This window comes from Poecilia formosa, unplaced genomic scaffold (genome assembly GCF_000485575.1).
Source record: "Poecilia formosa unplaced genomic scaffold, Poecilia_formosa-5.1.2 Scaffold62, whole genome shotgun sequence".
NCBI classification, from domain to species: domain Eukaryota; kingdom Metazoa; phylum Chordata; class Actinopteri; order Cyprinodontiformes; family Poeciliidae; genus Poecilia; species Poecilia formosa.
In genome coordinates, this window is record NW_006800001.1 from 2,589,888 (window position 1) to 2,602,759 (window position 12,872).

At 38.2% G+C, this 12,872-nt stretch overlaps 1 protein-coding gene across 1 annotated transcript; it reads left to right on the plus strand.

Annotated features, from left to right (window-relative positions):
* Positions 1–2,128: 2,128 nt before the first annotated feature.
* wdr1 (WD repeat domain 1) lies at positions 2,129–12,872 on the plus strand. Its single transcript, XM_007554324.2, has 15 exons — positions 2,129–2,271; positions 3,528–3,649; positions 4,154–4,244; positions 4,338–4,485; positions 4,654–4,834; positions 6,516–6,593; positions 7,544–7,624; positions 7,958–8,191; positions 8,523–8,610; positions 9,746–9,902; positions 10,101–10,185; positions 10,273–10,383; positions 10,513–10,686; positions 10,782–10,926; positions 12,111–12,872. The coding sequence occupies exons 1-15, from the start codon at positions 2,256–2,258 to the stop codon at positions 12,215–12,217; spliced, it is 1,818 nt and encodes a 605-aa protein (XP_007554386.1). The 5' UTR covers positions 2,129–2,255; the 3' UTR covers positions 12,218–12,872.

Sequence of the window (12,872 nt, forward strand, 5' to 3'; positions counted from 1 at the left end):
CTGTGGCAGATTACTGATACAATGCCCCAAACCTCGAGACAACACCTCCCCCTTCAGGACACGCACTGAATGACGTATTTTAGGACAAATAAGATAAAGTTGAAGAAAGTTATTATTATTATTATTATTATTATTATTATTATTATTATTATTATTGTTATTTATTTATTTATTAATTAATTAATTAATTAGTTTCTCACAATCACACTAAATTATTTCTCATTAAATTGTATGTACAACACACACACACACACACACACACACACACACACACACGCACACACACACACACACACACACATTGTAAAAATATTTATTTTTAAAATATATCAATTCTGTCTCTGGATACAGTTTTAACCCTTGTGTGTGTCTGAGAGATAAACATCTGTAATTTTAAGATCGTCCTAATATTATATTTTTCTGTAGCTTCCCGTGTGTGTTGTCCTATTTGCATGGCATGGAAGATGTGTGTGCATTTTGATAGTCTTATGCTTACACGTAACATGTCAATCCATGTGTGTGCATAATTCATTTATATGTGTGAATATATGTGCAGATTTGTCCAGTGTTTATGCATACGGTACAGTGTTTTTGTTTGCTATAGAAATAAAATATTGTGCAGATACAATACAATGAGCAGAACTTTAAACTAGTTACTTTTATGGAAGCTGGATACAAATATTTCCTTCTCCACTGGGAAATTTGCCAGCCAGGACCAAGACATTCTGATAGAGAAGATATTAGGGAGCCAACCTGAGAACATAAAACCTAAGCCCTGAGATTATACGTAACCAATATATATGCTAGGATGTTCTCACACATGAACATGCATTGATCTACATCAGAAGTGACAAAGTCTATCTGGATCTGTCAAGTGTTTTTGATTCATCTTGTCAAACCCACCTTAAACTAATGGGTCTGTATGGCTCTGGTGAGGGAATTCAGTCATATTGATTCAGGTGTTTTGGAGAAGAGAAGAATCTACAAGTTGCAGGATGGTAGACAAACATAACAGGACTTGGGCACCTCATATCTACATCATTCAATTGTTGATCTGATTGTACATTTAGGGCTTCTGTCCTGCAGAACGATCAATGGCCTCAGTCTTAAGTCAGAAGACTCAAAGAGCTCAGAAGAGTTGGTCTGATCAGCTTCCATTTTTGTCCTGGAAGAAAATCATCCTCACACCATGATGTTGCCTCCATCTTGAATGGAGTGTTCAGGAGATGTGCAAGGTTTTCCACCTCACATGGAGACCAAAACACTTAAGTTTTGGTCTCATTTGATTAAATACTTCTTGCACATGTTTGCTGTGTCCCCCACGTGGCTTCTGTCAAATTGCATATAGCTGAAAGCAGGTGAAAAAAAGAGACAGATTATTTTTCATATTGAGCTCGATGACCTAACAAAGAAGATTATTATTATCTATCTTTTAAGATGAATATGTCACAGCAAAACTGTCTTCAAATTTTATATCATCATTGTAACAATATATTTGCTTCCGTTGATCCTCACTGAAATTATCCTAACCCATATAGGTCAGGAGGATTACCAGTCCTATTCCAGGCTGGTGATGCTTTCTACTGACAGAATGACATAATAGATTTTAAAAACCCTCTCCTGAAAATGTAGTTGAGGCATATAACTCTAGGACAATTGTTAAGCTCTTTGTTATTGGCAAATTTAGATAATTAATTAGTTTTTTTCCCGCAGTAATCCAATGTCAATATTCCGTAGCTCTGGGTAATCATTTTTGACGGGAAAATTCTGTCGCATACAATGTTGTGTTGTATATGAATTTAATCGGGTTTTTATCATTAATTTGTAGTTAGAGTTTTTCTGCTCTCTTGGATTCTCAAAGGAGTTGGTTTCTTTGTTTGCTATAATACATATTAAATAAATGTGTCCTACAGCAAACATGTTCTGTAAACAGAAATTAAGACGCAGGAAGCTGCTATTGAGAATAACCTTTCATCTTTGCTTTATCAACGTTGGTCATAAATTGCCCTGGAGCCTAAAATACCATATTTAGGTGAAATTTATCCAAATCGCTGCAGCGCACCGCTACTGGCTGACAGCTGCAGCGCATGATCTAAGTTTACCATATATGGGCAAAGCCAGGCAGAGCGAGAGCTGGGGCCGCTTCCGTGTTTGTGTGATTAGGCAGGGCATTGCACACAGCCGGAGGAGCGTCTCTGTCTCCACAGATTCATTCATTGGAAAGACTAACGATAAGCTTAAGGCCAACAGGAACAATGCCGTTTGAACTGAGTAAGTCTGCGCCGCCTTATGACAAAAGCTGAGTTAAACAGAGCGAAAAATACTGCTTTGAAGCAAAATTTGGAGTGCAGTGTCGGCTAGACGTCCAGGTAGTTCCCAGCTAGCTAGCTAGCCTCGCCCATTCTTGTGTTTTCTTTTTGACATTTAAGTTTTTCCAGGTGAAAATGAAACGGCTTTCACTTGTTAAAGTGAAAGCCACGTCTGACTGTCGTGGCTTCCTGGAAAAATATCCTGGCTCTGTTTTCAGCCTCTAATGGTTTGTTTTAGTGAAAGTTAGCGTCGGCTAGCTGAGCTTTAACATAACAAATAGGAAATAGTTCAGCTCACGTCGTGTTGTTGTGACATGTTCAGACAGGAGCTGTCAGACGAGACGTGGCTGCTTCAACACACACCGTTTCTCACACAAATGTCACATTTTACTGGTGCGAACCAAAAGAAACTTATTTAAAATTGTTATTGAGACTTGCGAAAATATAATCGGTGCACCAGCTTGTCCTCAGTTGCTGACATCCAATAATTCTCAATGGGTCTTTCACTGCCCGGTTATTGATTTATGACATTGCGAGCTTTTAATTTAGAGTTACAGCAACCAGAAATTAATGCAGTTTTAATGACAGTGCCATTTCTTGTTCTGATAGTATGATAAACGTGTTTAGGCATGCAAAAATATATTCTTTCTCGTGTTGTGGTTTAACCCTGTGCTAACTTGAAACATGCAATTGAATCTTACTAAGACCACTCAGATTTTTGTATTCCTATACGTCTAAAACTTATTCTCGCTGTAGTAGCTTTATACTTTTATGCATTTACTCCATAATTCTTCATCTTTAAGTTATTAGAGAAGTCGGATACTACAGTAAGCTTAAGATGTGAGTTTTCATGTAGAGAAGAGAATATAGGATCAAAATATCTTTTTCTTGAAGTGAACTGTTATTTATAATGGAAGTAGTGTCGTTAAACCTATGTGGGACAGCAGTTGCTGTGCATAAGGGTTTTACTAATATTAAAAATGACCAACTAGACATTTTAAACTGTCTTTAGCCAGTTCTGTTGGTGGTTAGCGATACTAAAACACTAGTTTCTGCATGTATTCACTTGATGAGGTAGATCCTTACCTGAAGTCCAAGATTTCCAAAATGCTGTCAGCATTTCCAAATCCAGTTCCCAAAATATAAAATGAATATCCCAAAGGGGAAGTTCTCAACCAATCTCTTGTGAGCTTGTAACACTTATTATTTTTTCTTCAGAGCATGTTTTTGCCAGCCTCCCCCAGATGGAGAGGGGAGTTGCGAAAGTAATTGGTGGCGATCCCAAAGGAAACAACTTCCTCTACACCAACGGCAAGTGTGTTGTCATACGAAACATCGAGGTAATTGCTTTTCTCGTTAAACCTTACTAATAAATGATGCTGGTTTGTTCACTGTTTGTGCATTATGTGGGTTTGTTTTAACAATTCACTCGTGACAAACTTCCGTTTACAGTACGTTGTGAAGTAAATCAGAAGTATCTATAATGCTTTGTTTGTTTTCCGTCTACAACGCGATGCTGCAGTTGCTTGTAATAGAGTACAAGTTGTACTCTAAAAACCTGCTCTGTTTGATCACTCTCCTTTCCCATGGTGCTCTTGCACACTGGTTTAACCAAAATAAGTGTAACTTTTGTTTTGACTTGGTTTTGCTCAAGACTGACCCCAGTGTGTATTAAATAGGCTACAATAAAATAAAAATAACATCAGTTTCGTTTATTCATCAAACCACATTTATTGCAAGTTCTTGTCATTCTGTCGGTGTGTTAGATCGACCTTTTTATCAAGAAGCATCGTCTGTCCAACTTTCTGTTAAACTATGTGGTATTATGTTTGTTTTTATTCAAGAATCCAGCAATTGCGGACATTTACACTGAACATGCTCATCAAGTTACTGTCGCCAAGTATGCCCCCAGTGGCTTCTACATTGCGTCTGGAGGTATAGATCCCTTTTCGACACTTCTGTCTACAAATCTATTTTGTACTGTGAACTAGCTGTTTTTAACAAAAAAAACTTTTTCCGGCCTCTCAGATGTATCAGGGAAGATCCGTATCTGGGACACCACCCAGAAGGAACACATGCTGAAGTACGAGTACACCCCCATTTCAGGGAAAGTCAAGGACATCGCCTGGACAGAGGACAGCAAGAGGATTGCGGTTGTAGGCGACGGACGAGAGAAGTAAGAGTCAAAAGTTTTGTATCTGTGCGTTTATAATGTGATCAAACGTAGTTAAAGATGTCTCCAAATGTCCGTTATGCAGTTGCGTAAAATATGGAAACCATCTAGCCAAACCACCTCTCTGTCCCACAAGCCAGCAAAGCTGATTGCTTCTGTCTCCTGTTGTAGGTTTGGTGCAGTGTTCTTGTGGGACTCGGGCTCATCAGTCGGAGAGGTTTCTGGCCATGCAAAATTAATCAACAGTGTAGACATAAGACAGAAACGCCCGTATCGCCTTGCCACTGCCAGCGACGACACCTGCGGCTCTTTCTTTGAGGGACCTCCTTTCAAGTTTAAATTCACACTAAGGGTATGGTTTTTTATTTATTTATTTTTTTTATCTTCAGTACTTGAATTTAAATTTTTTAAAGGAATATTTGTGCTAAACACAGCATTTGGGTAATTTTTTTTTTATTTTATTTATTTTTTACATTAAACTCCAGAAATGGGCAAATTTCTGAAACGTCCTCAACCTGCATTCTTATCGGTTAACTTTAAGCTGCTGGTCATTTAGTGCTGCTTACTCATGTCAAAGCTGTCACACCCTGCTGGCTTTTAACAGTGTTGCTGCTTCCACATTATATAACCTCCATCCCACTCAAATGCTTGGGGCGTGTTTGGCCAAATTAATAAATTCCAGCCTCATTTGTTTCAGCATTCTGTCTTTTCCTACAATAAACATTCCCTGTCTTAAATTTGCAATCTAAATTGCATTTTTCCCCAAATTATATTTGCATCATTTGTTTAAACTGTATTGAATTCAGATTATGCAGGTAATTGGTCTTCCAGTCGTGCTCCTCCCATGGTTTTCTTATCGGTCTAAATGCCAACCACAGGAAGCTACTTTGGATTGGGATGGTCTTCCTCACAATTACTTTCATACCAACCTCAGTTTTCTATTCTGTCATATGAAACCCCAGTTTTCACCAGCAAACGTGAAGTTAAATAAGGGAGAACCGACTTCCTGCTTGCTATGAGGAAGACGGCTTTGTGCAATTTTACAAATGCATATTGTTTTGATTGATGGTTGCCGGCAACCGCATATGAGATTGCATAGCTGTTCCTGACTCTTTGCAAAAACACTCCAACTAATTACTGTAATGTCTGTAGCCATAAATGACACAGATTGACAGCAAGTGTCGATATAACGAGACATTTTTCTCATGTTATAAGTTAATCTATCTGCCAATAGATCTAATAGTTTTTCGTCACTATTAAGGATTTACTTACTTAAAACAAGCCTCTATATCTTACTGGAAAGTTACTTGTAAGTTATCTTATTTCAAATTTAATAAGATATTTGCGCTAGAAACTAGACCAAGAATATTTGGCAAGATTTTGTGTTTTTGCGGTGTGTAAATCTATTTGGCCTTCTGGGAAGAAAGTGTAGCTAGAACTAAAAAGCAGACTCGTCTAGGTGTTTAAGGAAATGGGTTCCTTTTTTAAAAATCGTATCTCTCTGCTTCCCCTGACTTAATTTGAAATGACTCACTGATGTTGAGGGGAAAAAAATGTTTGCTTCTCTTTCAGTGAGGATGACAGAATATATTTTGTCAGCACAACTCTGTAGTGTTTATGTGTGCATATATGGTGTGTTCACAGATCAAAAGTAGATGGGGAATTTCAAACGACTAACAATCTAGTTACTGATCAAGGAAGATCAAAATGAATGTCTAATTTCAACCATCAGTTTTACTAGTGCATCTCTAGTCGGAACTTTTAAAATGTTGTAAAGGGGACTCGAGAGAAAATTTTTTACTTTTGTCCACTTTCTGTGATTTATTCCTTAGAAAGTTCAATGCCCAAGTATTAACTATGTACATAAGGTCAAAGTAATGTAGCCCACTTTAAACAGCACAATTTTTAGAATTTCTTTTTTTTATATTTTCAAAATATTTTTGTGCATTAAACTTTGTTCAACTTGCTATTTAAGTAACAAGTCTTTTTTTTCTTTTCTTTTCTTCCCACTCTGGTCTCCCCTGTGACTGCAGGACCACAGCCAGTTCGTCAACTGCATTCGTTTCTCTCCAGATGGAAGTCGGTTAGTCACAGCTGGAGCTGATGGTCAGGTCGGTGGCAAAATGCAGACCGTGGGCGTGCAATTACACAAAGGCAAATCATAATACTGAATCTGAGATTATCATTTAATCAAAGTACAAGACTGTTAGGGTAAGGGTTTTTTCCCCTTGTGGAAAAGCTTCATGAAGTGTACTGCAGTCGGTCTAATCAAATGACTAAACTTTAGATATTTTGCCAAACTGTAAAATCTTGCAGAGAATACATTTTAATTGACTTGAAACATGACTGCTTTATGAAACTTAAACCAGTACTTATACCTTTGTGCAAATGATAAACTTGTGGGAATAGTTAGAGAATTGAAAGTTTAAAATTAAAGTGAAAATTACTCATGTTTGTTCATATAAAACTGAGGAAGGAAGTTTAGACGTGTGACAGAGCAGTTTTAAAGAAGTGGTCAGGCCAGTGAGCGAGTCGAGCCAAAGATGTTTTCTGAAATGACTAAGGAGAATTAAAAAGCATCTGGAGAATTCAACCACTCTTAATCTAAGCAGTTCTGCGTTTTCTTTTTTTAATGTGTAGTTTTAAACCTGAGGGATTTGCTGCCACACTGATTTAGTTAAGTAGTCTGTGATGGCTGGCATCAAGAAAAGTTAAATTCCAGAGTTTATCAATTGTGGTTCTGATTATTTTTCTTTTAAAATGACCCCAGTTTTTGTTTTTGTTCTGATTCACATAACTCATCACATTTTTACTGCCCAGAAGGAGACAAAACTACGTTGGCTCCCAGCCACGTGGCCCCCATTCAGGCTTTGCTACTTGCTTGCAGTAATAAATGGTTTAGCTGTTAATAAATTATCTTGATATAAATATTAATCTGAACTTTCTTTGTTCTAAACTAGCTTAAATTGTAACTGAGTTCTTCATAGAATAACTTGTACAAAATTCAAACTTGATTTAAAAAAAATAAAATAAAAGGATGTTTTGACTTGTTGACCTGCAGATATTTGTCTACGATGGAACAACTGGTGAACGCGTCAGCTCACTGGGTGGAGAGAAAGCTCACAAAGGAGGAATCTATGCTGTAAGTAATTGGGATTTTGAACCAAACTACTGTAGCAACACAAAATGAGAAACACGATGTTTGTACTTTAAACCCGTCACCTGACTTGCATTAATTTGATTATGTGTCAGAGCTTATGTTCCAGGCCTGCCAGGCTGAACACACAGTGTTTGAAACAGGAACAGCTCATTTCCTAGTCAAATTATGGAACATGTTTCCTTAAACTGCCCCTCTTTCTCTTCAAAGTCAATTATTCCCTCTGCACCAACGAATGTGCTTTCCTAGTGACGGATCACAGGAACATTGCTTTTAATAAAAATAGTCTTTTCTCAACCTCTGCTTCGTGTCGTGCAGCTCAGCTGGAGCCCTGACGGCTCCCAGCTGATCTCTGCCTCGGGGGATAAGACCGTGAAGCTCTGGGATGTTGGCGCAGGAACGGCCGTCACCACCTTCAACATGGGCTCCGACGTGAGCGACCAGCAGCTGGGCTGCTTGTGGCAGAAGGACCACCTCCTCAGCATCTCTCTGTCGGGATACATCAACTACCTGGACAAGAACAACCCTGACCGGCCCATCCGCACCATCAAGGTCAGACTGCAGAGTTTATGATTGTTGTCTAGATAGTGAGGTTCTCAACATATATATTTTTTTCCTAGTGCCAATTCAGTAAGTGGTAGCAAATTGGCTAAGAGTTTTCTCCATGTTGCCAATAGTTGTTGATTTTAATAGATCTCTAGATCTAAGTTGTGTAATTGTTGCAAAGAGTGGTTAAAACTAATTTAACAAATTTAAGGACTTTGCTGCCTGATCCAGTCTGAAATGTGTGCATGGCTTTTCCATAAACTCTGGAGTGGCCTTCCAGGGTAAATTTGTGCCAAGTTAATTTGGTGTATGCTCTAAAATGGATCTCAATTTGCAGGGTCACACAAAGTCCATCCAGTGTCTGACGGTTCATAAAGGCGACGGTCGATCATACATCTACTCTGGGAGTCATGATGGACACATCAATATCCTTACATGGTCCGTTAATGCGAAAGTGACTCCGGTAAACAAAATTGGGAGTTTCTGCAGCGTCATAAAAGATTTTACTTTAACCTCGGCGTAAGATCTTGAAATGCAGTTGGTTTAATACGAGGTATTCCAAGTGTTTGCAATTGTAGTTTTTAAGAAATGTGCTGGCAGCATTCACATGGTGTAGTTTTTGGCTGATTCACCTGGACATCCAGCTTTCCACATGAACCTCTGAATGAATCTTCATGGTGAAACGTTAACATGAAATCATACTTTTCTTTAAAAGTTCTAATTCACTGGACTGAACAAGTTTGAGTCATTGGTAACAAGTTGTTTGAAGAGGTTTCTTAAAGCACTGAACTGTACATTTAAGAGCTGCTGTTAATGCTTAGTTTTTATTTCAAGTTCCAAAGCCATATGAATTTGAACGTGTTATATATATTTTTTAAGAGGAACCAATTGTGTACAACTGGATGTGTTCAGACTGACATTCATCATGAAGATGTAACTCATGTTGGCTCAGGCTGGTTCATTTTTCTCACTAGAAAGTCTGCTTTTCACTACTGCAGTTAATCTCCACCTTGCCTTTCCATTTCATCTTTCAGCTCTTCCACTTGGTGGACGTCTTGCTTATTATATGCTGACATGAGCGTGCTGTGAATTTAATTTTAAAACTAATCTGGTTTAATAATCTACCCATACATTTCCTGTTTGAGTTGTTGGATTGCTTTTAGGAGACTTTAGTAGCTCACTATGGTGGATTTAATAGAAATCTGCATTATTGGCCTGATCAGCTGCTGATTATTTAAATGTGGCAGACGTTGTAGCCGGTTTTGGTCAAAGCAAGTTAATTATTTTCAAAGAATTTTGCTAAATTTAAAGTTGTTTCTTTCCTTCACAATGCAGGAAGTAAAATCTGAGCTCTTTTCCAAAAGCATTTTCACTCTCTGATTAATATACTTTCAATGACGATGGCTTAATCAACTACATCTTATTACTTGAAATGCTTCCTTGTTGGTAATGTGGACTATAGATCAAGAGATTTGGCGAAAGTGTACTGCAGGATGCATATCGACTTTTATTTAAAAAGGGTCAAAAATCAGTATGTGATTTCTTTAACTCCCGTTTCACATTACTGGGATGCAGAAACTGGTGAGAATGACAGTTTCTCAGGGAAAGGCCACAGTAACCAGGTGAGCAAGATGCAGGTGGATGAAGCCAATGACCTGGTGACGTGCAGCATGGATGATACGCTCCGCTACACAAACCTCAGCAAGAAGGAGTACAGGTATGGACTGTTTTTCCTTAAGTTATTCTAAAATTTAGTTTTTCACAAGGTCCCCTGCAGTTTTTAGCATCTTCATATACAGACAGTAGCATGCATTTAAGGGAAACGCATTTCTTGTTTGAATCGTGTTTGTACGCCAATGTTACAGTGTTGGGTGTAGCGGTTTCCCTCTAACAATCCCGTCTGCTGGCTTTGCAGTGCCTCTGATGTGGTGAAGATGGACTCCCAGCCTAAGAGTGTCTCCACATCAGGAGGGTTCACTCTGGCTGTGTGCATCGGTCAGGTAATGTCCTCTGCTTTTGGCTGTGGTTACCTTCAAACTCATTGTTACCTTTAAGACTAGTGTGATTAAATTTTTTTTTCTTCTTAGCTGGTCTTGCTGAAGGACAAGAAGAAAGTCTTCACATTGGACAATCTTGGCTATGAAGCAGAGGTTGGGGTCATCCATCCTGGTGGCACCACTGCTGCTGTTGGTGGAAACGTGAGTGAAATCATCTTAGAAAAGACTCTTTGCTGCTTCTGAGAATGCTTTTAGACTTGTGTGGTTTTAATCACCGTACCATTTTTATCAGATCTTGTCATTACTTTGTAAAATGTTTCCTGTCTTCAGGATGGAAAAGTCCACCTCTATTCGATTCAAGGCAACACGCTGAAGGACGAGGGTAAAACTCTCGAGAATAAAGGGTCCATAACCGACATGGCCTACTCCAGTGACGGCGCCTACTTGGCTGTCATCGACGATAAGAAGGTCGCTACGGCCTACTCTGTGGCAGACGGCTACTCGGTAAAACTGGTCTTATCCCGCAAAGCTGAGTTGGTCTTTCAGTATGGGATATTAATTTTAATGCTGCTTTTTTTTATTTTTTTTTCTCCATCCAGGTAAAAAATGAGTTTTATGGCCATCATGCCAAACCAGTGAGTCTGGCCTGGTCACCTGACAATGAGCACTTTGCAACTGGTGGGATGGACATGATGGTTTACATCTGGACCGTTGGTGATGCAGACACAAGGATCAAACTTCCCGGTTAGTGAGAAACCTGCAAACCTAAGCATGCTAGTCTCATGCATGCATGCAATATTTTTTATTACCATTTTAATATATATAGTATATATTTGCCAACATTAAGCTGCACACTTATTTTAGTTTGGAGGCTTTTCTAGTTATTTGCACACCTATGAACATTTGCTGTTTAGCTTTGCATTAAAGGATTAAACGAGCAGCTCCCTAAATGGAACCATTGTTGCGCATTTTCCTGCAAAGCAAATAAAAATTCAAATGATTACTCTGCTCAGATTTCTTGCTGCACTTTTTACAAGGTGTGTTTTAGTGATTTAGTTGTGCCACATTATTGGCCTTGTCTTAATCTGCTGGTTTAAATCGCAAATTTGTATTCAGATGTTCTGCAAGTACAAAGCTGATCTTTATGGTCAGACAATTGATCGTATTGCTTGCAACAACTTTGTCAAAGGTGTAAAGGCGAATTAATTGGCATCAAAAATGGAGTTTGCATGACAAATGATAGCATAGCGTCATGTTACCTTGATGATTTGCGGCTCCAGCCTGTGAATAGCACAAGGAATGCTTGGCAAGCAAAATAACCTGGAGAGTAAATTCTGCAGGTCCACACGTTTCTCCATGCATCTATAAAGCTGTGTGTAGTCACTGAAGGAACATTTATTAGGCTTCTATAGAAACTTTCACAGCTTTAAAAATAACTTTTATAAAGCAAACATTTGTAGTCTGGCTTGCAGCAGGCCACTTTATTCATTAAGCACCTTTTAAAACGAACAAAACAGACCAGTGTGCATTTATAAAACTTAATCTAAAAGTAATACAAAGACAAGTCAAGAATAAACTGAATTGACCAAAGGGTAAATAAAATGACTCACAATTTTCTCATTGAGAAAACTAATTTGGTTTTTTTGTTTTGTTTTTGTTTTTTTGCCATATTATTGGCACTGGTTCAAGTGCCAATAATGGGACGCTGACTTAAAAAAAATCTTTTATTTATTTTTTATTAAGTCTTTATTATGGAGCTGTAACACCACAAACTTTAGGATTTTCTGTGGAACCCACAGGATCAAGATGCTACTATTGCCGTTACTTATCAAACTGAATTTAAAAAAGATTTACTAAACTGTGACGGCATGTTTCTTTGTTATGCTGGCCTTTTTTGTAATGAGTTTTTCTTGCACTGATGTCTGCAGATGCTCACCGTTTGCACCATGTCAGCAGCCTGGCCTGGATCGACGCTCACACTCTAGTCACCACCTCCCACGATGCCACTGTCAAGCAGTGGACAATTAAATACTGAGCTGCAAGCAAAACATTCACATCTCCAGGGACAAGGACTACTGTAGAAATCAAGCTTTTCTTTCTTCTTTTTTTTTTTCTTTTTTTCCTCTCTCCTTAATGTACTGTTGAGCATCAAAACTTTGGTCTATGCTGTCTGTAACATCTGATTTGTAAATGGTTATGCTAGTGATGGCATCCAGAAAACAGTTTTAACGCAAGTCTACATGCAGGTGAAATGTTGAATTATGAAATGTAACCATGAGTGCTTTTACAGCTCTACATGGACGCAAACATGTTTGTAATCATTCCATAGTTTACTAAAATGCTTTTCTGTGCATTGGGCCCTTTAAGGAGGAACAATGAGCTTTTTACCAGAACAGAACATGTTTCAATGAAATAAAACATTTTGGTTACATTCCTGAAATGAATTGGTCCCTGCAGCAGATGTGCATTTTTTTTTTTTTTTGTCAACATTCAGACTTTGACTTAATGATCTTTGGGATCAGAAGCATTAAGGAAATGAGAGAATAAGGAATACAATCAGAATGCCGTCTTTTCTGTTAGGTCTTGTTAGTGTTTAGCTTGTCTTGCTTTTTTTTTTTGTCTTTATGAATCGGTGTCTAAAGAGGAAGTTGGTTCATTAATTATGATAATAAAAGGTAACTTTTTATGCA